The sequence below is a fragment of the Meles meles genome, chromosome 13 (assembly GCF_922984935.1).
Source record: "Meles meles chromosome 13, mMelMel3.1 paternal haplotype, whole genome shotgun sequence".
Taxonomy (NCBI): Eukaryota; Metazoa; Chordata; class Mammalia; order Carnivora; family Mustelidae; genus Meles; species Meles meles.
In genome coordinates this window covers 57,228,501-57,251,606 of record NC_060078.1, presented here as the reverse complement: position 1 = coordinate 57,251,606, position 23,106 = coordinate 57,228,501, and the positions used below count along the sequence as shown (strand labels likewise).

General features: G+C 50.5%; 1 protein-coding gene across 3 annotated transcripts; it reads right to left on the bottom strand.

Moving 5' to 3' along the window:
- Window positions 1-755: 755 nt before the first annotated feature.
- ZFYVE27 (zinc finger FYVE-type containing 27) lies at window positions 756-22,600 on the bottom strand. Of its 3 annotated transcripts, XM_046026938.1 has the most exons (13): window positions 22,408-22,600; window positions 21,011-21,208; window positions 17,115-17,185; window positions 15,436-15,622; window positions 12,549-12,644; window positions 12,097-12,209; window positions 11,214-11,353; window positions 10,558-10,629; window positions 9,152-9,172; window positions 8,844-8,988; window positions 3,740-3,786; window positions 3,354-3,435; window positions 756-2,368 (listed from the first exon to the last, which is right to left on the bottom strand). In XM_046026938.1, exons 2-13 carry the CDS (start codon window positions 21,205-21,207, stop codon window positions 2,304-2,306), a joined length of 1,236 nt encoding a protein of 411 aa, XP_045882894.1. In that variant the 5' UTR covers window position 21,208; window positions 22,408-22,600; the 3' UTR covers window positions 756-2,303. The 3 variants fall into 3 exon arrangements, with proteins under 3 accessions (XP_045882894.1, XP_045882895.1, XP_045882896.1); XM_046026939.1 differs by lacking the exon at window positions 9,152-9,172; XM_046026940.1 differs by lacking the exons at window positions 756-2,368; window positions 3,354-3,435; window positions 3,740-3,786 and adding an exon at window positions 7,411-8,283.
- Window positions 22,601-23,106: the final 506 nt, after the last annotated feature.

The following is a 23,106-nucleotide window of genomic DNA, read 5'->3' as shown; positions in this document are numbered from 1 at the left end:
TCCCATCTGGACCAGGCCACCGCCTCTGCGAGCTGTGCGGGCACGGGGCCATGAGAACGCGGCTGTGACCTAACCTCAGCTCTGATGCAAGGTCTCTCCTGCCCTCTTCGCTGCCCCAGCCCTCCGTCTGGAAGACGTGGCTCATAGCCAGCTCTAGTCTGCAAAGTACCATGCCAAAGTTCACTGCCCCTACTCAGCTTCCCTTGGCCTCAGTGCCCTTATCTATAAAATGGGGGTGAACAGTGCCTACCTCATAGGACCATCATTAGGCATAAGTAAAATGATGTGTATAAAGCACTCACCACTGTGCCTGGTACCCAGTACACACCCCACAAACTCTGCTTTCAGAGAACCGCTTATCTGTCCTATCTCACAGCCAATCCTCTTCTGGCTGGCTCTCAGCCTCCAGAGCGCAGATCCCTTTTTGCTTTCTAAGAAGGATTAGCTAAAATCCTTCTGTTCTAAAGCCAGCACCGCTTAGTGTTTGACTAGTCCTGGTCCTAACCCCCAAGTGCTCACAATCTGGTCACAAGACAGAGACTCAAGTCAATCCGACAAACACGTGCTGAGTCCCACCTGCATGAGGCACAGCATTCCTCCCCCCACCCCCTCTGCAGACCCCCGGACGGCAGCCTCCACACCCCCTCCAGCCGTGTCCCGCAGGCAGAGCGCAGGCCTGCAAACTCAGCCCAGGGCAAGTCTGGCTCTCTAGTTTCACAGAGAGGGTTAGCGCAAGGACCAGGACAAAGACGTCAGAAGCTTGAGGGCCGTTTTATTGACAATTCTCCATATACACAGAGATCCTTCTTGTTCCTCTCCAGTGTAAATAAAGCACAGAGTATTTAACTCTCATCTGTTAACAAAGGAGCCCAAGGAAGGGGGGACACCAAGGCCTGCCTGGTTCCCCAGGGACTTGCACCTCCCTGGTCTGTCACAGGACCCTAGCTGCCCAGCCCTAAGTAGCCCCAGAAAGCTAGTCTGGGGTGGTCTTGTCTCCCCAGCCTGCCTCCTCGGACACCTGCTCAACCTCCTATGGGTCCTGGGTCCCCAGCAGCCCCTGACTCCAGGGAGGCATCCTGGGACAGAAGCACCCCCTCCTCTCCATCCCATTCCTTGGGGCACATGTTCCCAGAAACCATGCAATAAATAAATAAATACTTCAAAAAGGCAGAGCAGCTCCAGGGGACAGGAAGGATGCCCGAGCCTGCTCAAGGCTTAGGGAGAGATGCTGGTGCCCTAACAGTCCAGAAGTGAACACAGAATTATTGAAGAGAGGATGAGGACCTCAAGTGGCCTTCACCCCTAAGTGAGACTGTCCTGCTGAGGAATAGCATCAGAATGGAGGACCCAGCTCGGAGGGATCCTACACTTCCCAGGCCCCCAAGGGTCAAGGGCTTCAGGACCTCTGCTCTCCCTGCCTGTCTCACACTCCATGGGACAAGGGGCCAGGGAGGTAAAACGTAGCTCTGGGCCAGAGGAGGGGTGCCTGAGGCTCTGAGCAGGAGAAGTAAGAGTGATCTGAACACCTGGCATCTACCCGTGGAGTGTCACCAGGGTAATATGTGGGCTGAGACTCTGCAAGTCAAGGTTTCTGCAAGGTAAGTCTGATGTCCTTTGAGCTGCTGGTGCTCCCTATGTTTTGCTCCACTTAATACTAAAGGATTCTGACAGGCCCTCCTAGACACGGCCTCCTCTGGGAGAACATGGAAACTTCAACCCTGTTTCTCGGACTTTTGGTCTTATTAGCTCTGGCCACACACCCTCTGGCGGAGAAACAATGAGATGCTGATGCCTGAAGGGACATTCAAACAGCAGAGTTGGGCCACGCCATGCCCAAGCCCTTCTGCAGGCTCTCAGAGGCCAAGGGGCTGGCCCAGGAACAACAGAAGAATCTCTTCTCCCCATCTCTGATCTGCGGTTTCCTAGAATTGTGAGGTGTGGAGAGACGCCCTGATGCTCAGAGACCCCTAGAGAGACCAGGCCTAGCTCACTACTGCCCTCTAGTTTATATTTCCCACCCAGCTCTGAGTCTACTAATTCAGCACAGGACAGAGGGCAAACACGCCAGGCCCTCCAGGGGCTCCTCTAACCTCTGGGATTTGAGAACTGCCATTTACTAGCCGTCCGCAAGAGGAGGGAGCAGTTCCAGAACCCAGCTGGAGACAGCGAGGAGAGGAAAGGGAAGCCTACCTAGCGTTCAGGCCACATTTGCCCAGCACACACCACATGGGGCTAGGGATAGGAGAGTGAGGTCTGCTGCTGGTCCCAGGGACCGACGCCCACTTTAGACCCCAGCCCTCTTCTCACTTGCTCAAGGTCTGGTTACACGAGGCACACACAAACACAGTCTCTCTCTGGGCTTCGGGGGCTGAAAAGGAGGAAGAACTTGGTGAGACGCTTCCTCATGTCCTTTGGTTCATGACCCCCAATACTACTACCATTTCCCGACCCCCAATGCCCCACATAAGCCACCCACCACCCAGCCCACATCCTCGCTAACCCAGCTCCCGAGCCTGCCCTCAGACTCCACTTTCCATGGGGACTGGGGACTTCAGGAGTGACCACAGCAACAGCAGGCCTCTCCCCCAGGTGCCCTGCATTAGAAATGATTTTGGCACCAACAAAACACCACTAAAAAGTTCTTTAAATAAAATACCAAAAGAAAATTTTCCAATGTGTTTTATCGGTGGTTATCCCTAGGTAGTAAGATTACAGATTACTTTTTTCTTCCTTCTTCTTCTGTATGATAATCTCCAAATCGTCTAGAATGAGCTTATGCTGCTTGCATGACCAGAGAGAAAACCAGAAAAGCCTCAATTTCAGATTACAGCACGTTAGAGGCAGTGTGCAGAACATGCTCCTACTACTTGTAGAACCTGCATGTGTCCGCATTTACCCTCGTGCACATGAATCCCTTCCTTTACCTTTATCTTTTGCTTACAGTGAGTACGTACAGCTTTTTCATTTTGTTAGAAGTATTACCGAGTTCATGAGAAAAAGAACAAAATTCAGCACCGTGGTTTCCTCTGGGGAAGGCAGGGCAGTGCTGGGGAGCCTGGGTGGGGGGCGGCTACTGCTCTGTTTTTTAACTTCAGCGAAGCAGCCACAGATATTCAGTATTATGTCTCATAATTCGGATACATTAAATATATTCTTTTGCACGCATAAAATACTTCGGTGTTTTGTTTGTTAAAGGACAGTGGAGATGTTTCTCCAGGGCAGACAGGATCCCGAGTCCCCCTGCCTTCTCACTGGCCCCTTGCTCCCTTCCCACACTGCAGCAGCCCTTGGAGGATGCAGGAATCAGCCAAGCCCTCCCAATGCCCTGACCCCTGGCTGCCTGCACCACTCACCTGTGGCCCCCATGGAGGACTTGGGCACCTTGAAGGAGCAGCACCGAGAGCAGAAGCTATTTCCACAGTTACTGCAGCTCCGCTGCAAAGAGCCAATGTCAGTATCAGGTGTGTCACCCACATCCAGAGTCCCCCTCCCTCTCATCAACTGATCTCACCCAAGGAACCTGGGACTACCATAGGAATGGGGAGGTGCCCAAGTGGGGCAGGATAGAGCAAACATGACATCCAATGGGAAGACTGGTGAAGGTGTGGGCACAGGGACAGCAGATCCCCGCTCACCTGAGCAAACCTCAGACCCCAGGCCCAATGTGGCCCAATGACTCCCCACTACTCCCCTGCGTCTCATCCCAAGTCCCCACACACATACCCTCAGGGAGACTCACCCTCTTCTTCAGCACTGAGAAGGTGGCCGAGCAGCCTGTGCAGTTCCCTGACAAACAGAGGCAGCAGCTCAGCCTTGACCCAGCCCAGGGCTCTCAACTCTCACCTGCTCCTGGCTCTTCTAAATGGGACCACTCAGGATGGCAGCCCAGCCCAGACACCATGGCTGGGAGCAGTAAGCAAGGGAGCAAAGTCCAGGGCACCTGGGAGCTCAGTCAGTTAAGCATCTGCCTTCAGCTCAGGTCATGATCCCACAGTCCTGGGATGGAGTCCCACATCGGTCTCCTTGCTCTGTGGGGAGTCTGCTTCTCCCTCTACCCCTTCCTCCCACTTGTGATCTCTCTCATGCTCTCTCGCTCTCTAAAATAAATAAATAAAATCTTCTATTTTAAAAAAAAGCGAGCAAAGTCCAGATCCGGAGACAGAAGGGGACTCAAACTAAGAAGGAAATTCCCAGGGTGCCTGGGTAGCTCAGTTGGTTAAGTGTCTGCCTTTGGCTTAGGTCGTGATCTCAGGGTGCTGGGATCAAGTCCCACATCAGGCTCTCCACTCAGTGGCAAGTCTGCTTCTCCCTCTCACTCTGTGATCTCTCTTGCTTTCACTCTCTCTCAAATAAATAAATAAAATCTTAAAAAAAAAAAAAAAAGAAAATGAAAACAGAAGGAAAATTCCCATGGTCCCTGAGAATCCATGTCTCCAGACTATACACAGCTGCCGGTTCATGTGCCCTCCCAGGACTCAGAGGCCCCACCTGCAGGTCCCACCAAAATCAAAAAGCATCCCGCAGAATCTGCTCCCTGGAAATCACACCAAGCTAGGGGGGACATGACAGGTATCCTTCAGAGAAGGCAGATCCAGTGAGCTCAGATGAAACTTGCCTGACACGACCCTTTCCTAAGTGTTCTTACAAATAGTCTGCCCAGAGGTAATGCAGAAATGCCTAGTACCCCAGACTCCTGCTTCCTGTCATCTGAAGATTCCAGGAGAGGAGCTCAAAACCAGGCACCTTCCTAGATGACGTGCAGGACAGGGGCACAGACACTGTGAGTGGTGGGCAGGACGGAGCAGGGCAGGGACGCAAGAGACTCCACCCAAACCACCACCCACAAGATGCTCAAGTTTCCCGACCATGCCGGAAGAGTGAACAACAGCTTAGCAAGCATGGGAGGCGGCGAGGGGTGCAAAAAGAGATGAAGGACAGGGACAGAGGGAACCAACCAACGGTTCTTTCAGAGGCCGCTGTGCTCACCACCTACCCGTGCTCCCAGGAAAATTACAGACGGAAAAGGTGGCCTGCAGAAAAGACACAGTCTACAGAAGGGGGCATGTGCCAGTGAATGAAGGGAACCAAAAGGCAGAGGCAAACGAGGCCTGAGGAGAGGAAAGGCCACATTGTGCCTGATGGCTTCACCAAGTTCCAGGAACAAAAGCAAACCCTGAAGAGAACAAGAAAGGTTCCAAGGGCTAACCCCAGGAACCCAGGCTATGGTCTGAGGCAAAAATCTCCATGCAAGCAGGGGGCACTGAGGCAGGGAAGAAAGCCTGGGGGGGTCCATGGTGGGCATGAAGATGCTCCCAAAAGGGGCTACGAGCCCAGCCCCGGGACTGTGGGCCCAGAAGGAAGCTGAGTTGGGTCCTAAAAACACTTGGGAGTGGATAATAAGGCTACTGGAGTACGTGTCTACAACCTGAGGCCCAAAGGCCTCCTGGGACCTGGCCAGAGCAATTAAGAGCTTCTGGAAGCACCGCTAGGCCTCTTGAACCACCTTTGTGGCCAGGTATGGAGCCCGGCGCCTCACCTTCAAGCAAAGGCCCAGAGGTATAGTGACAGCTACATGTGGTGTCCCTTCCTCTGTCCCACCAGAACCCCCTGCAGCCCTTGCTAGAGGACACTCACTGTGTTTAAGGAAAGACGGGCCCTCCCAAGCTAAAGCAAGAAGAAGCCTGAGGCCAAGGCATGTAAGGCGAATGCCATCGCTGCCAGTTAGCTCCTGGTCTCTGGAGAGCATAGCAGGGGCTGCTGCCCTGATGCCAAGCCAGCAATCAGGCTACTCCAAGACTCTGTCCCCCACACAAAGTACGTGGGCAAAGCAACCCACCTTGGGGCACCCAGGCGACTCAAGCAGGTAAGTGTCTGACTCTTGGTTTAGGCTCAGGTCGTGATCTCATGGGTCATGAGATCAAGCCTCTCCCTCTCTCAAATAAATAAAAAAAAATCAGGGCACCTGCGTGGCTCAGTCATTAAGCATCTGCCTTCAGCTCAGATCATGATCCCAGGTTCCTGGGATTGAGCACCTTTCCCACGCACCCCCCCACCACCCCTATCGGACTCCCTGCTCGACGGAAAGCCTGCTTTCCCTCTCCCACTCCCCCTGCTTGTATTCCTGCTCTCAGTTTCTCTCTGCCAAATAAATAAAATCTTTTAAAAATAAATAAATCTTTTCTATTTTAGGTTTTGTTTATTTATTTGAGAGAGAACATAAGTGGGGATGGGGTAGGCAGAGGGAGAGGGAGAAGCAGACTCCCTACCAAGCAGGGACCCCATTGCATGGCTCGATCCCAAGACTCTGAGATCATAACCAGCACTTAATCAACTGAGACACTTAATCAACTGAGCCACCAGGTGCCCAGGTAAATAAATCTTAAAAAAAAAAAAAAAAAAAAAAAAAAAGCAACCCATCTCTGCTTCTCCTAAGCAAGGGGACAAGGGCATGGGGCAGGAGACTGGAGCCACTCAAAGACTGACACTCAGGCCCAAGTCCAGGATGGAACATCAGGGCCAAGCATCCCAGGGCAGCCATGTGGTCTAGTGAAATCAACATGTACTCACTGCACAAGCCTGAGCTAAGGAGGGCTTAGGATGCTGACACCAGCTCAAAACAGGTATACAGAGGAGAGCAGCCCTGTTCCCTTCCAACATCTACTGACTCCCCCTGCCCCCACCCTCAGCAAAGGGCCTACCTCACCATGTAATGATGCCACGGGAATAGGAAGGAGCCTAAGACTTCGTGGGCCCTGCCAGGGTAATGGTCAAAGAGCCTCTGGGACAGAGCAGGGACACGAAGAAGCCCCTGAACAGCCTGTCCTCATCTGTCCCTGTCCCCGCCCTCCACGGGCAGCCAGAATGGAATGGCCCTGAATGTGGCTCACCTCCCCCTGGCCTATGGGAGCCAGACCCAGGAGCAGAGCTGCTGTACCTGCCCTCACAGCAATAAGTCTGAGAACATCTCAGGGAGAGGACAGCGAGGAGTCTTAAAAAATAGGAATTAGGAGAGGCTTACAAAAAAAAGCAGCATTTTCTGCCCTTGCCAGCCTCATGTGAACCTGAAAGGCCTTCACCCAACACAGCTGGGATTACCTGAACCAAAAACCAAGTATTGAAATAAGACATAAAACCAGAGGACTTCAGACACTAAGGCAAAGGGAGCATGATGAGTGAGAAAAAAACACAAGAACACAGGAGCCAGATCAGATAGCTTGGATTTGAGTCATAGCTCGACCATTAACTGGCTGAAGACATAAAGCAAATCACTTTTTCTCACCTGAGGTTACTCACCTGCAAATGAGAACGTCTAAAGGCCTTTACCTAAAATTCATACACATGGATGAATCACATGCTAAAGAATACAAATTCTTGCGTAGTGTCACTTGGAACTTCTGGAACCCAGCTGCTCCTAAGCCCTGAAGAACTGCCTGTCCCTATTGCGTCTATCATCTGGACTAGATGAGACCGGGTATGTGCAAGTGCACTGAACACAGGGCCCCAGAGAAGTCTGTGATCACCACAAACAAAAGGGAACTGGAAATGACTGGGGCGCACTCACGGAGCAGAAATAGCCTGTCCAGGACCTCTAATCCTGGAGAACAAGGGCCCTGGTGCCACAGGGGCAGGAAGGCAGGCCCCTGGATGCCCTGGGCCAAATTCCTCAAACGAATCCCAGGGCTTCTCCCAGGGTGCAGACCCTAGAACTCACTGCCACCGGAATAAACAGCATAGCCACCCCCATCCTCCTGGAGGCCGACACCAAGCACAAGCAAGGCTCTTCCTCCAGACCAGCATGACTCCCAAGTCACCTGCTCTCTTCAGCCAGAACTTTCTCTGGCTCAGCAACTGCTCTCCCAGTCTGAACCAGGTTTCCCACCGTGTTAACAGTCATTACCCTTCTCCAAAGCTGCCTTCCTTGAGCCACCCCGAACCCCCAGTAAAATAAGGACTGGTCGGTCCACAAACTTGGCTGAGGAGAAGGGACCTCGGGGTTCTATCATGTGCAGAGGAAGATACTTTTTTTTTTTTTAAAGATTTTATTTATTTTATTTTGACAGATAGAGATCACAAGTAGAGAGGCAGGCAGAGAGAGAGAGAGGAGGAAGCAGGCTCCCCGCCAAGGAGCCCGATGCGGGGCTCGATCCCGGACCCTGGGATCATGACCTGAGCGAAAGGCAGAGGTTTTAACCCACTGAGCCACCCAGGCGCCCCGAGGAAGATACTTTTTGCTTCAGCTTGTTTCAAGCCGGACAGGAAAGATCCAGACAAACTGCTAGGCACCTGCAGGACGGACCAGGACCCCATATGTTCACAACCCCCCATTAAGCAACTTACTATAACTCAGCCAGCACTGTGCTACCACTTAATAAGCATCACCAAATTAGAGACCTCCAAGAACCCCGTGAGGTAAGAACTGTTATTACTGCCGTTTCTTAGAACAGGAACCTGAGGCACAGAGAGGTTACATCGTTTGCTCAAGGACACCCAGAAGAGCTGGGATTCACTCCAGGCAGTCAGACATTACATCTTGTTCTCAACCACCCTGCCGCACTGCCTTTTGGGCCTCTGCCTCAGGATGACACCGCTCTCCAATCCTAGAGTGGTGTTTCTGGAACAGAGCGCCTCAACTTCCCACTTCCCAAGTTAACATTCAAGGAGGACAGAGGAACCAGAAGGAATGCAGACTCACTCCCTTGGCAGAGCCACTGTTTGTCTGCTACCCTCCCCGGGGCCTGGGCATATAGCGTTACTCCTTGCTCTCATCACAAACCAGTACCCACAGTTCCCAAAATCTGGCCCCACGGCACCCATGCAGCCCCCTTCCTCAGGCCTGGCCATACCGAAGTTGTTGGAAGGGCAGCGTTTGCGGAGCCGCTCCGTGAGCCGGGACACCTTGCTGCGCAGTACCTCATTCTTGCTCAGAAACCCATTGTCCTGCAGGACCAGCTCGTCTTCCGCTGGACACGGGGCACCTTCGTCATCCTCCTGTGGGAACAGCTGCTTCCAGTCCTGCCCACCTCAGAGCAGGGCTCCGGGAGCCACGTGCAGAGGCCCCCAGCACAGCAGACCCCACGAGGCACGAGGCCAGCTGGCTCAGCCAGCCTCCCCCTGACCGGTCCCCACCCGACTCACCAAGGCTCCTACTTACCAGCACCACCAAGTGTGTCTCCTGCCTCCCAAGGTGTGCGGGAGAAGGAGAGAAAACAGAGAGAGATAGCAAGAAGAAGGACGCCGCCAGGAGGGGGAACCACAGGCCGAGGGAAACACAGAAGCACCACTCTGAGTTCTGTCTGAGCGCGCCACAGAGGCTGACGTCCACAGAGGCCCCCGGAGGAGGAGCCCAGCATCACATCAGCTTGAGAGAAGCTGGGTACTACAGTTTCTCAAACTGGGTGACATAATTCACTAAAAATAGCTCATGATTTCAATAGAACAGAAAATATCCCTTAGAATGTATTTTCAGAAAACTTTTGCTCCATTTAAGTTTTACACATTCTGCAGACATAAGTGTGAACTAGGCCAAGATGTAAAATGTGTTCGCTACTGTGGGTCAGGAACAAAAGAGCCCGAAGGCCCTGGCTGTCCTCACTCCCTCCACCACCGCACCGAGATGCACAGTCTACAGTGGCATACTCAAGTCTGGGAGAAATCGTTAAGCAGCTGAAAATGTAAATGCGGATGTGGGTGAGGCTGAGGTGAGAGGGAAGTGGGCTAAGGTAAATCACAGGCCCAGGGCAATGCACAAGACCCCTTTTCTCAATACTGCAATTTCCCCCTTTACAGAGAGATGGAGAAATGACATCCTGCTCTATGGAAATGCAACAGCACAGCTGTGACAACAGCAACCACACAAGCACTCAGTGACCGGGGACAAGGAGGGTGCGGGCAGGGGCTTTTCTAAAGCGGACAGTCACTCCTCAGCCACACTGACCACTGCGCACTCGGGACTACCAGAGCTGCTGACTGTTCAGAGAAACCGAAAATCCAGACTCGTCACTGAAATCTCTCCATTTGTAAACGTTTTTAAATCTTGGATGCCAAATAAAATGCTTCTGCAAACTACCAGTTTGAATCACTGTCTTAAAATCAGGAAGATTCTGACCTAGCCCTTGGCCTGCAACCACTTTCTCCAGCTTCCCCTCTCTACCCCGCCAAAGAGACATCTTTCGAACCTCATTCTGCACAAGAGGAGTGAGAGACCTGAGCCAGTGCCCTCCCCAAGTCTGCCTTCCCCACAACTAAGGCACCAAGCCCAGAGTCTCCAGCTTAGCTGGTAAATGATCCAGCCCCCACCACAGGGCACTTCCCAGAGGCTTCCAGAGCCATCCTTGCCCTAAGCACACATGACAGAGGAGTTGGTCAGTCAGAGGACCCAAGGAAGCTCAGAGGCAACTGGCACCCTTTCATCCAGTGAGCTCTAGCTCACAAGTTCTGGCTTCTCATCTGGATAAAGAGAACTGAAACACCTGGACTTGGGATGTGAGAAGCCACCCAGCTCCAGACCAGTTGGCTTCGTGCCTGATCAGTAGAGGGTGGTAGGGAAGGGCCACCCACCTCAATCGCATCTTTGAACTCCTCATCGGGCTCAGCCTCCTCGGCCTCCTCCACACTGCCGGGCGTGAGGTCCTGGGAAGAGAGACTATTACAGAAGGAGAGGGGAGCCATGCCCCCAAGGCAGAGGCCACCAGCTCCCTGGAGCCAACACCCAGGTTCCCTAAAACATCCATTCCTGCCCCAGAGGAGATGGCACACATGCGAGAAAGAAGTCATGAGAAGGAGGGCCCTCTCTGACCTAGAGGGACAGGGACATGGGCCCAAGACCACAGATAGCCCCACGGTGGCTGCACAGCTCAGGTGCTAGAACCACAGGGCCTGGTCTGAGTCGTGCCCCCCCCCAACACTGGCACAAGCACTCTGGGCCTCAGCCTTCTCCCATGTATCGGCAAACCCTCTCATTCTCGGAAGCAACCTACACCTCACCCAGTTAATACTTCTAAAGTCCTTACATCAGCGGAGTAAGCATTCAACAAAGCAAGCAGTAGCTGTTATCATTACGCTTATCATTATTAAACATTTCTGAGAAGAGGAGGCCAGGGAAGCAGCAGGAACTGTAAAGAGACCAGGAGCTCCGGTGCATGAACAAGCTGGGAACCAGAAAGCCCCACCCACCGCCTGCAGGAGGTTCTGCCCTCTGGTGGGGGGGCACTCACCTCTGTGGGCGTGGGTGCAGGCGTGCAGTCCCGCACAGCACACTTTTCCCCAGCCTCCAGCAGTGCCGGGCTCTCAAAGACGCTGTCTTTCTGCTTGGGGTTCAGCCGCTGCTGCAGACGTGCCCTGTACTCAGACACCACTGCCCAGGGCAAGAACAGAGTGGGGGGCATAAACAGGATGGAATGAGTGGTGCTCTGGGGGTCCCCCCTTCTACAGGTAGCTGGCCTCTTGCACCAGCAGCCTGCTCTCAGCTGCAAGAAAGTCACCCTCCTAACTCTGAACAGATCACCTAACCTGAGCCTCATAAGCAGAACAGGGCTACCCCCACCCACCCCATTTGACAGCTACAGGGTGATTAAATGCACTGTGTTGGATGAATTACAGCTTTGGTAACTAATCACCTAACTACGGGGAGGAAAACAAATACAGCAATCAACCAAACACATGTGGAAACCCGGGCTTCTGTGGCTCAGGGCCTCTCCAGACCGCCTCCCTGCTTTAGAAGCTAGACGGCAGACTAGAACTCCGGGATCACTCGAAGTAGCCACACCAGGTGGCTGCATCCCAGGATGCAGGTGGCAACACTGGGAAAGCATCCCTCCCTCATCTCCCAGATGCCACCACATCACATAAGCAGGGATTCACCGGTCTTGGGAAGGGAGAGGGACCCCCCCCCCACAGTAGCAGCCTCCCCTAGATCCCCCGGACATCTCAGATGCAGAGCCCAGGAGCCCTCCCAGAAACTACTCTGGTGTGGTGCTGCCCCCTTGTGGAAGGCACAGCAAACGGATGATTAGCTGGAGGGCCCAACAAACCCGGGAGCCTAACCTAGCTCCCAGAGCCTGAGCCTCTGCGGAGCTGTCCAAGATGTCCAAGGCTTACCTCGGAAGAACTCCACATTCCCCAGAAAGAGCATGCTGTTTAAAAGGGCAAGGACCCAGCACAGGGGCAGCAGATAAAGCATGCAAACTGTGCCCAGAAGAGCCCCATAGAACCTGCAACGAAAGAGCGGAACCACAGCGTCAGAAACTCCTAAGATCAGAAGGAAATCACTTTGGAACACAGCCACTCGGCAACGGGCACAATTCATAAACATGACATCTGCTAATCAAATGAGTGGGTAAGATTACATGGTGAGTTACCTTTCTACTCCCAAAGTATTTTTACCACACCTAAAAGGTGATTAAACAAAAGCAGTACATCCCAGCCCACAAGCTCATGGGCAGGCCTACACACAAGAGCCTCAGAGGCTCTCCTGCCCTGAGCGAGGGGAGTAGGAGCTCCTGTGGCAAATCCCTGCAGGGCAGCAGTGTCGGGGAGCGGCGGCCACTCACTGTGAGGACGCGGTGGGGTTCTCCCAGTGCAGCACACGGTAGGCAGCCTCGCAGGTGCGGCACAGGCGGCTCAGGAAGGCCTCCAGCTGGATCAGGCTGTGGGCACAGGGCACTGCCGTGAGCCAGAGCTTGAAGCCACAGGAGCTAGGACTTCATGGGCATAGCTAGCCAGGGACAGCTGGTCTCTTTGAACCCAAAGGAGGGGCGGAGAGCTCAGAAGAAACTGTGTATGTTTCAGGCCCCCTTTTGGAACCCTTACAGAGATGCAAACAGGACAACTGTTCCCGCTTGGGTCTTTTCCTAGCTGCTGGGGTCAGGCCAGCTGCTTAACTTCTCCGGGGCTGAGAGACAATGAGGAGCAGGGAACCCCCCTCACAGACAGACACGCTACAGCTGTAGGATAAATGGCAGGAGAGAGAGCACTGTGTCTCCACCTGGGCTATAAGGCAGACTCACTAGAAGAGGTTTTTTTAAATGGATCCACCCCCAGAAGCAATGAATGCATGCTGCACCCAGATCTTGGTTTCTGAAAGGCCCCGTGGAGAAATGGCTCGTTCCAGAGTGGGGGCAGCGCAAGTGTAAGATGACTCTGAATATCATATGCACTCAGAAATGAGGGGTGGCTCTGTTGGTTGAGCACCCAACTCTTGATTTTGGCTCAGGTCATGATCTCAGGGTTATGGGATCAAGCCCCGCATCAAGCTCTGTGCTCAGCAGGACATCTGCTTAAGATTTTCTCTCTCCAGGCTGCCTGGGTGGCTCAGTGGGTTAAGCCTCTGCCTTCAGCTCGGGTTATGATCTCAGGGTCCTGGGATCGAGCCCTGCATCGGGCTCTCTGCTCAGCAGAGAGCTTGCTTCCCTCTCTCTGCCTGCCTCTCTGGCTACTTGTGATCTCTGTGAAATAAACAAATTAAAAAAAAAAAAGAAGATTCTCTCTCCCTCTGCTCCTCCACCCCCACCTTCCCACCCCCATGCGCATGTGCTCCCACACTCTCTAATAAATAAATACATCTTTAAAAAAAAAAAAAAAGGATGGGAAATATCAAAAGAACACAGAAGCCAGTTCAAAAGAGCTCCTACTCCCAAACCTAAGACAATCTGAGATCAAAATAATGACAGTAATGGATTACAACCCATTAAATAAAATTAAGAATCTCAAGTTCATACTGATAAGATGGAAGAGCTCTTTCTTAGAGCCGATACTGGCTAACAACGCCAATTAGAAAATCACCTTCACAACAATTACGGTAATAAAGTGTTAAAGACAAGACCCAACAATGGCCATTTTACAGCAGAGAAACCTTAACCAAGCGACCAAATTCAGCATCTCCCTTAACGGGACAGACTGACATCATACGCCTCCTGATACAATACACTGACAACACACTGCTTGTCATATTCCTGAAAAAAGGCAAAACCTCCATCTAATCATAAGGAGCCAAACAACCCCAAATTCAGGGAAATTCTACACAATAATAAGCTCATCCTATCTAAAAGAGTCAAGGTCATGAGAAACAAAGACTAAGGAAACTATTCCAGATTACAGAAGACTAAGAAGACATAAAAACTAAATGTAATGTAGGACTTGGGACTGGATTCTGGATGAGAGGAAATGTATATAAAAAACCTTATTAATTGGGGCACCTGGGTGGCTCAGTGGATTAGCCGCTGCCTTCGGCTCAGGTCATGGTCTCAGGGTCCTGGGATCGAGCCCCACATCGGGCTCTCTGCTCCACAGGGAGCCTGCTTCCTCCTCTCTCTCTGCCTGCCTCTCTGCCTACTTGTGATCTCTCTGTCAGATAAATAAATAAAATCTTTAAAAAAAAAAAAAAACCTTATTAATACCATTGGTAAAATCTGATTATGAACTACATATTAGATAATTGCAAGAATGCTGATGTTAACCATGTAAAATTTCCTGATTTTAATTATATAATTATAAATACGTAAGAGAAAGTCCTTGTCCTTAGGAGAGAAGTATTTGGAGTAAACAGGCATGATGTCTGCACTTACTTTCAATGGTTCAGAAGGAAAAAAAGTAACATGCAAGAGAAAAGCAACAGAGGAAGCCAATGTGGCAAATGTAATCACTGTTCTAGCTGGGTACAGGGCATCTGGGAGTTCCTCTGTATTATTCTTGCAACTCCCATTTGAGTTTAAAGTCATTTATTAAAAAAAAAAGGGGGGGTGGGGGGTGTTAAAAACCACAAAGACCCAGACCACACTCCAGAAAATGGACCCAGATGGGGGCCAGGCCCAGGCCTCTGTTTGTTTTTAACTTTTTTTTGAAGCTTTGCAGTTGCTAGGGTTAATGTTGTTCAACAGTCTTAACGTGGCTCTTCGGAAGTACCAGCTCTGTCACATTTAGGAAGCTTCCTGACAGTGTAGTGATGGTGACTAACCCTTATTGGACACTTCCTGGGTATCGGACACTCATTCAGTCTCCCCAACCACCTATGAGGCAAGCCTACTATTAGCCATTTAACAGTGAGGAACCCGAGGCACAGAGATGCCACAGGTTGCCACACAGCCGGTAAATGGAGGGCTGGGATTTGAACCCTGGCCGAGGCTCATGCATGCATGCGCTCCGTTAAGACCCTGAACTATCTATCTCTCTAGTGGAAAGAACACAGGTTGCTGTGAAATCAGCTAGATCTGGATTCTCATCCCAGCTTGGCCCCCTTTTCACCATGTAAGCCTTTTTCTTCATCCATAAATGGAGGATACTAACAGTAGCCACCTCCCAGAGATGTTCAAAAGATGAGAGGAAAGAACCCGATAGATGACAGGAAAGAACGCCTCATACAATGCAAGCACTCTGTGGTGTCCCCTGCCACTGTGACCATCTCCCACCACCACCCCCCCCCCCAGCCCCTTCCATACTCACAAGCTCTTCACCTCGGCCACAGCCTCAGGGCGAGACAGGCGAACTTTCTGGAGGTCCTCCTGCCTCACGCTGTGATACTTCCTCCGCATCAACTCTGACTCAGGCAGCCGTGCCCGGCAAACCTCCTGAAGGTAGCCCAGAAGGGCAGGCACTGAAATCATTAGGGCACCCACGGAGTACCATGCGCCTACGGATCAATAACACTGCAGGTAAATGAGGAGCAAGGACCAGGGGCCTCTGCCCACAAGAGGCCCACACACTCGCTCCCTCACCTCCTCCAGCGCTCTGTCCAAGAGGCCTTCCCTGATCACCTCAGGTGAAAGAGTGTCTCCCCTGCTCACTGTCCAACCCTTTAACCCAGCTTTATTTTCCCTCACAAAATTTTTCACCACATGACTGATTATAGGCATAGTTGCTTTCTCCTCCACAAACAGGATCTTGAAGGCTGGGACTCCGTCCATTTGGTCACTACGATAGCCTCAGACTCATTTTCTTTTTGTTTTTTAACATTAACAAATCTACACGAGCACACAGTAGGTGGCTTCTGCCTGGAGTCTGGCCGCTAAGAGATCCCTGTGACTGACATTCTGACCTTCTGGGCCACCGGGGCAGATCGGAAGCCTTTCGTTTGGCTTTTAGAATACCACAGACAGACCACTGTGGACTGAGAAATGGGGAGGCTGAGAGAAAATCCAAAGAAAGACCTTCTTCCATGTAGCATGGTACCCCCAAAGCAAGCTAACAGAGCACTGGGCACAAAGTAAATGCTAGTTAAAATCTATCACTGGACAAACAGAAAATGAGTCTTATGTGAAAACTGGGTTTATTTTCAACCCACTGAATCTGTATCTCCATAGGAAACAAAGCAAACACTTGAGAAATGCAAGTTTGATAGAAGAATGAAAACATGAATAAAGGACCCAGTTCCTCAGAACACTCTGTCTCAGGCCTTTCACACATCTCCCCCCAGGGGTTTAGCTTTTTCTGCAGCCACTTGTCAGTTCAAACAGGAAAAGGCTTGGGTCCTGGTATATCTTGTCACAAACGGTCCCCAGGAGACATCACTACTCAAGATCTCTAGAGCCACCCACCTGTCCACACATCTACCTCAAAGCCTTCATGCCACAGACCCCTCAGAGCTGGTGACTGCCCAGCAGCCCCCTCCAGGCTCACCAGCTGAGCCAGAGGGAATCAATGGATGTGGCAAAAATCTCTTAACCATTCACCTTCCTGGCACCTTCACCCCATGTCATGCCTTCACTGACCACGGAATCAGCTTGGAAATCAAAATGGAAAAAGGTTAAAACACCAGCATTTGGTCAAGAAGGAAACAATAATAATAGCTACAACACACCAGCTCCTTACTCTGTGTCAGGCGCCGTGCTAAACGTAATATACAGGCTACCTCGTTCCTCACAACTACTCTCTGAGGAGAGCACTATTATTATCCTCCCTTTAGAGATGAGGAAAATTAGGCCTTGCCAAACAGATTAAAGAAGCTGCCACCTCAACAATCCAGCCAGGATTCTAGCCCAGAGTGTGTCGCTCCAGAGCCGGTTTTCTGACATCAAGCAGACAAGAGAGGGAGGCCAACTCCATGGCAAGACAAGGGGCCACTTCTTGGAATTCCTTCCCACGTTCATTCACAGAAATCTCCTGCCCCTGTAATCAGTTCTTACCCTCATTCAAAGTGAGGAACAAGACGTTGAGGCCCAGACAGGTCAGCAAGGAACACAAAGGCATCTGCCACCTACAACACAAGAAAGTCGTGGTCACTAAAGATGGCCACTCCTCCAATTTGGGGGTGAGACGGTGGGAGGAGGAGACGGCCATCACGGGTGGGTCATCAAAAGGAGGAGTGAGAGGAGGGAGCCTGGAGCTCTAAGTGTCAAGGAGAAATGAAAAGTGTCCACTCAAAAAAAAAGGACAGGGAACTAGGAGAGGAGTTAAGGTCACCCATTAGGCCCCAGGATAAGAAAAGGTGTCCTCTCAGAACTAGAAGACCTGTGGAACTTTCTCCCAAAAGGAGAAGAATTTATAAAATACCTGTTAAGAAACCCAGTTAATACTGTTTAACTGCATTTTGTAATGTTCTGGTCTCTTTAAGAGGTGACAATGATGAACTTTCTTCTTGAAAATTTTCACTTATTCTTTGTACAACTTCGCAGGAACATATATATACTCACTGTGCAAGATTCATCTAATACAGAAATCAAAAGAACAGAACGTGAAGGATTTATGTGACCGCATCTGTGACTTTCACTTACTTCTGAAATTTTGAGAGCTTAACATGGCAATCCAAAAGGAGAAAAGATAATGAAGATTTTGTTTTAATAGATCAGAAAAGAAACTGAAGCCGGGGTATAGCATTCTTTCAGCAGACATGCCCTAAGTGAACTGGAACAGCTGGAAGCACATGCAGACCCAGTCCCCCCCCCCCACCACCAAACAGCAGTGCAGAAGCCCCCAAAGAGGAAAGGAAGGAGACCAGAGACTTGAGTTGCTGAGGACAAGCAAATTTTGCTGGCTTCGTCCCTGATAAAGGACATTTAATAGGGGAAAAGGAGCCAAGATGTAACAATGAAAGCATGGATGCCTAAATTCTAAACAGCAGTGTAGCGGCGCCTGGGTGGCTCAGTTGTCAAGCATCTGCCTTTGGCCCAGGTCACAATCCCAGGGTCCTGGGATCGAGCCCTGCATGGAGCCCCACATCGGGCTCCCTCCTCAGAAGGAAGCCTGCTTCTCCCTCTCCCACTCCCCCTGCTTGTGTTGCCTCTCTCGCTGTCTGTCAAATAAATAAAACCTTAAAATAAATAAATAAATAAACAGCAGTGTAGCATTTATAAGGTCAGCCAACTGAGGGAGAGTCAAAGAGAAAATAAACAGGTTTGTTGCTGGCAAGCAATGTATTCAGAATTTCAATGTATTTTCTTTTGCTGTGATTGAGGTATTTCAGTTGCTAAATGAGGTTCACTGATTTATGTGCTTTTATTTTTTGTGGGGGAAGGGGGGCATGGAAGAGCAGAGGGAGAGGGAAAGGCATCTTTCCCTCTCCCTCTCAAGCAGACACCCCGCTGGGCATGGACTGAGCTGACAGGGGGCTTGATCTCACGACCCTGAGATCATGACCTGAGCCGAAATCAAGAGTCAGACACTTAACCAGCTAGCTGAGCCATCCAGGTGCCCATTTTATCTTTTCATAAAAGTTATGAGTAAAGGAATGAAATGACCTGTCTGCCTTCCTCTGGAAACCCAGTATCCCCCACTATGCCACCCTAATCAGGCCTCAGAACCAGCTAGTGGCAGGTATAAGCGTAAGAGCAAATTAAAAATCTGGTCTAAAGCCAACCCCATTTCAGAAAAAAAGCATCATACAGCCACTCAAGTCACTTACACTATAAAGTCTCTCCCATCCTTTCTCATGTCTTTACTGACACTTTAGTCACAGAGATCCACCTACTAGAGTAGCTGATCCCAGAACTGAGGAGTCTTTTAAAAATCTACTACAGCTCTAGGCTTCAGACTATCAGACAAAGCTCAAGATTAGGTCCCTCTTGAAAGTCAAATCCTCTTTACTAAGAAAAGAACAATCAAAAGCACAAACTAATCTGACAGCCATTTTCACAGACCAGTGCTCTGTCTCCCAGTGGCACAGAACCACAAGCTCCTGGGGGCTCTTTAGGCCAAATGCTGTTCCCCCTCCATCCAGCTTTAATGAATCACACAACACCCTCAGATTTCTAATTTCATAAAACGGAAAAACCTGAACATATGAGTGCCAAGAAGCACTAAGAGACCAGTGGTAGAAAAGGTGAAGGGGCAGGCTGTATTTAACTTCTGTGCTTTGCCACAAAAGAGTAAAATACACATACATGTACATACACCTGCGTGTGTGCACAGCAGAAAACCCCAGGGCCCATCCCCTCCACTAAGGAAGACTAAAATTCATTTCAGCTGGATAGTCATGGTGGGATTATAAATCAAGCCTCTCATACCATCATGTGCCCTATCCCTTGCACCAAGGAGACAGTGATCTAATGGTAGAGAATACTGCTATGGAATACAAACTAGCTCACCTCTAGGCCTAATGCCATAAATAAAAGGGGTTCTGGGGGCGCCTGGGTGGCTCAGTGGGTTAAAGCCTCCGCCTTGGGTCATGATCCCAGGGTCCTGGGATCGAGCCCCGAATCAGGCTCTCTCCTCAGTAGGGAGCCTGCTTCCTCTTCTCTCTGCCTGCCTCTCTGCCAACTTGTGATCTCTGTCAAATAAATAAATAAAATATTTTTTAAAAAAGAAAAATAAAATAAAATAAAAGGGGTTCTGAAGGAAACAAGAAAAATGTAAGGCCTTGTTCAGAGAATTAAAAAATAAACCTCCCACTATTTCCAGACTGAGGTAAGAATGATATTCAATAGTACTCTTAGGGGTTAACCCCACTCCACTCACCCTATCTCTTACCTCTCTCAGAGGACTGGAGAGCTTGATGAAAACTAGAAGCTTCTCCCTTAGAAATAAACATGTGTGCACATACCAAGTTTTACATGTAGTTTCAGGAGGTTCAGTGAGCCCTAAAGCCCCACTCACAGGTTCTAAGTTATGAAGGGCTGCTCTGCAGGACAACCAGGTTTTACATGGCTCCCTATATTAGGAACACATGACTTTTGTGGAGGAGGGAGTTTCACTTGAATATGATCCAACCTTTAAATCTAACATATAATTTGCACCATGAGGAAGCTACCAGACAAATCAAAGTAGGAAACTCTCCAGGACCGTCAACTCCGTCTCCAGCAAGTCAGTATCATGAAAAGGAAACCATTTTAGATTGAAAAAGACTTAAGGGACATAATAACCACATAGAACGCAGTCCTGGATTGGAATCTGATTTGGCCAAAACATGACATTCTTGGGACAACTGAGGAAATCAGAACTGGGTATAATATGCTATCAAGAAATTACTGTTAACTTTATTTGGTGTGATATTGTTTTTTCTCATTAAAAACAATCCTTATTATTTAGAAATAAACTGAAGTATTTACGGAGTGGAATAGCATGTGTCTGTAATTAAAATTATTTAAGATAAGAAATAGAGTGAGCTGAAAAGAGAAAAAAGAAATCGTAGAGGATGAAAATCAAAGCAAAATAAGAACAAAAAATTTGGAGCTCCACAATCCTAAATTAGCGAAAGGGGTACCTGCTTATTCACAGGTATTTGTATTTAGTATGTTCAAAATTACATCCTAATTTTAACATTAACTATGCTAGTACTGAGAGAGAAGGAGAAAAAAAGCCTCCTTTAAGATTTAGAAGGCTTGATGTTCAAGGCTAGTTAGCAGTCCTGAGGTATGAGCTTACTGAACGACAAAGCAGAAACTCTGGTGAAAGACCATATGGATCCCAGGGCCCTGCCTCTCCCGAGGTGGGTCTGAAATCAACCCAGGGAACCAATGGACTTCCCAGAACCACTCCTCTCTAGGGCAGAAAGGATAGCCCAGCAACTGTCTAAATGCTCAGCACAACTATGGAGCAGGAAAGCAGAAGGTCTAGACAGTCAGAGTAACTCTGCGATGTCTGTTACCTGAGCAAGTACCGGACACCGTCACCTGCATCCTTCAGGGGTTCCAGGTAGATCTCCAGCCTCTTGTAGGACAGGACCAAGTTGAAAAGATCAAACGCCGGGGACTTGGTAGGGGCAATTGGAGACTCCAGGGGAGCCTCGGGCATCACGCTGGGGCTCACCTCTGGCCCACTCCCCTCACGCTCTGATGTCTGCATCCTGCAACCATAATAATTCCTGACATTTGCACTGTACCCACCACCCTTCTACTTACATTAGTACATGTGGTGCCTATAATAAACCTGTGAGGTAGGAAGGGTTACAGGTGAACTACCCATTTCACAGACAGAAGACACATTCAGCAGGATAAAGTGAATTGCCCAGATATAAAAATCCTGTTCTTTTCCCCAGAGATCCATCAAGAGTCTAAACCATAAAGACAGAGTATACATGGCTGCTGGGAAGAGGCAGTCTGATGTCTAAAAAGAAAAGATGACCTGGAATATTTTCACCTACTCTTGACCTGCTTAATTCCTACCCACCCTTCAGGTAACTGCTGAGACATTGCTTCCTTGATCTGAGAGGATCTTGGCAACCACCCCAGTCTGGAATGGGAGACCCTCCCCAATAATCCCAATCATGCACTTGCCCTAACAGCATTTATCCCACCAAAGTAAAATTTCGGCTTTCTTGCCGGTCTGCGCTTAACTCGGAGCTCCACCAGGTCAAAAACTATCTTCCATTTACCACTGCTTCTGCACACAGTGGAAGATTAATTAATGCTCACTGTCCATCCTCTAGGACTCCCATGCTTTCTCCTGCCCCACCACATCTTCTAGAGCTTCCTTCTCCTTTCTGTTCCCAACAACTTCCTGGACCATTCCGGCCCATTACCCTCCCTTTTCCCTCGAATCCCACAGGGTAGTCACCTCCTTCCGTAAGGTCCTGTTTCCACCTCCCCACTCCGATGGGGAGACCCTCACCCTCTTCCTAATTTCAAAGTCCTATCCCAAAACCTAAAAAGAAAAGGAGGGGATGGGGACGGACGCACGGAACCTTGACGCACAGCAGCATAAGCTAGTTCCTCGCAGTGGACTGAGACCTGACGGGGACTGGGGGTGGGGATGTGACCAAGGGGCCACTGGGAGCCCAAATACCCGCAGGCGGAGCTGGAACTTAAAGGATCCAGGGAGGGTGCAAGGTAAAAAGTCCTGGAGGGGGTGAAGCTGGTCAGCGCTGGCAGAGGCCAGGACTACCACCACCTCTGCAGGCCACGGAGCCGGCTCCGGCCCTGCGGCCCAGACCGGGAAGGCCACGCCCAAAATCGCTGGGCCAGCAGGTGGCGGCCCCAGCGACGTCCAGGCGCCCAATTCCGCAGAGACCCGGAGATAGGGCGGGAGGGGTGGCACTTCACCTACCCGGTCTCAGGGTTGGTGGGGGAGGGGCGGGGACGGCCAGGGACCACTGGAAAGGCCACTAGGCCCCGGAGCGTTTCCTCAGGCCCGCCCCACCCCTAGGACGCGCCTCTTCCAAGGGCCTCTCCGAAGTAGCAAATCCGAGAGCCTCCTCTACCTCTCCCGCCGCCGCCGCCGCCGCTTCCGGGACGCGAATTGCTCTGCGGCGGCGTGTCCATGACGTCATCACGCCCGCCCCACCTCCCGCTCCAGCGTTTAGCTCCGCCCGCTCAGCGCAGGTGAGCGCCCTCTTCAGCACTGCGCCTGCGCGTCTTTCCTCGCTTACCCCGCCCAGATTCAACAGAGTTCCTGAGTGATTGCGATTCGCGAAGGATTGCGGAACAAGAAGTTTACGACCGTGCATATCACGACTTTGGTTCAAATCCAACACATTCGTCTAAGCAGGCGTCGAATGTCAGTACCCCTTCTCTGATTGACCCATCTGGGAGTTATCACTTACCCCTCCAAACAGCTGGAATGAAGACCGATCTGAATCCCCACACCGACTACTATAGTCGGAAGTCCTCCTACTTCTTAGATGGGCCTGGCCTTGTTGCTGGTCCAGGCTTGTCTGCTTGGATTCAGCCTCTCCTCCTTCAGGATGAGTCTAGAAGTATAGAAAGATTTTTTTTTTCTTTAATATCTTAGCTACCTGAAATTTCC

What these genes read in the sequence shown, in the direction of transcription:
- ZFYVE27 (XM_046026938.1), bottom strand. Translation starts at nt 21,207, where the DNA reads ATGCAGACATCAGAGCGTGAGGGGAGTGGGCCAGAGGTGAGCCCCAGC. An exon ending in AGTTCAAAGATGCGATTGAG is followed by an intron (nt 9,173 to 10,557) that starts GTGGGTGGCCCT and finishes CTTGGGAGGCAG; the next exon opens with GAGACACACTTGGTGGTGCT. An exon ending in CTGCCCTTCCAACAACTTCG is followed by an intron (nt 3,787 to 8,843) that starts GTATGGCCAGGC and finishes TCTGTTTGTCAG; the next exon opens with GGAACTGCACAGGCTGCTCG.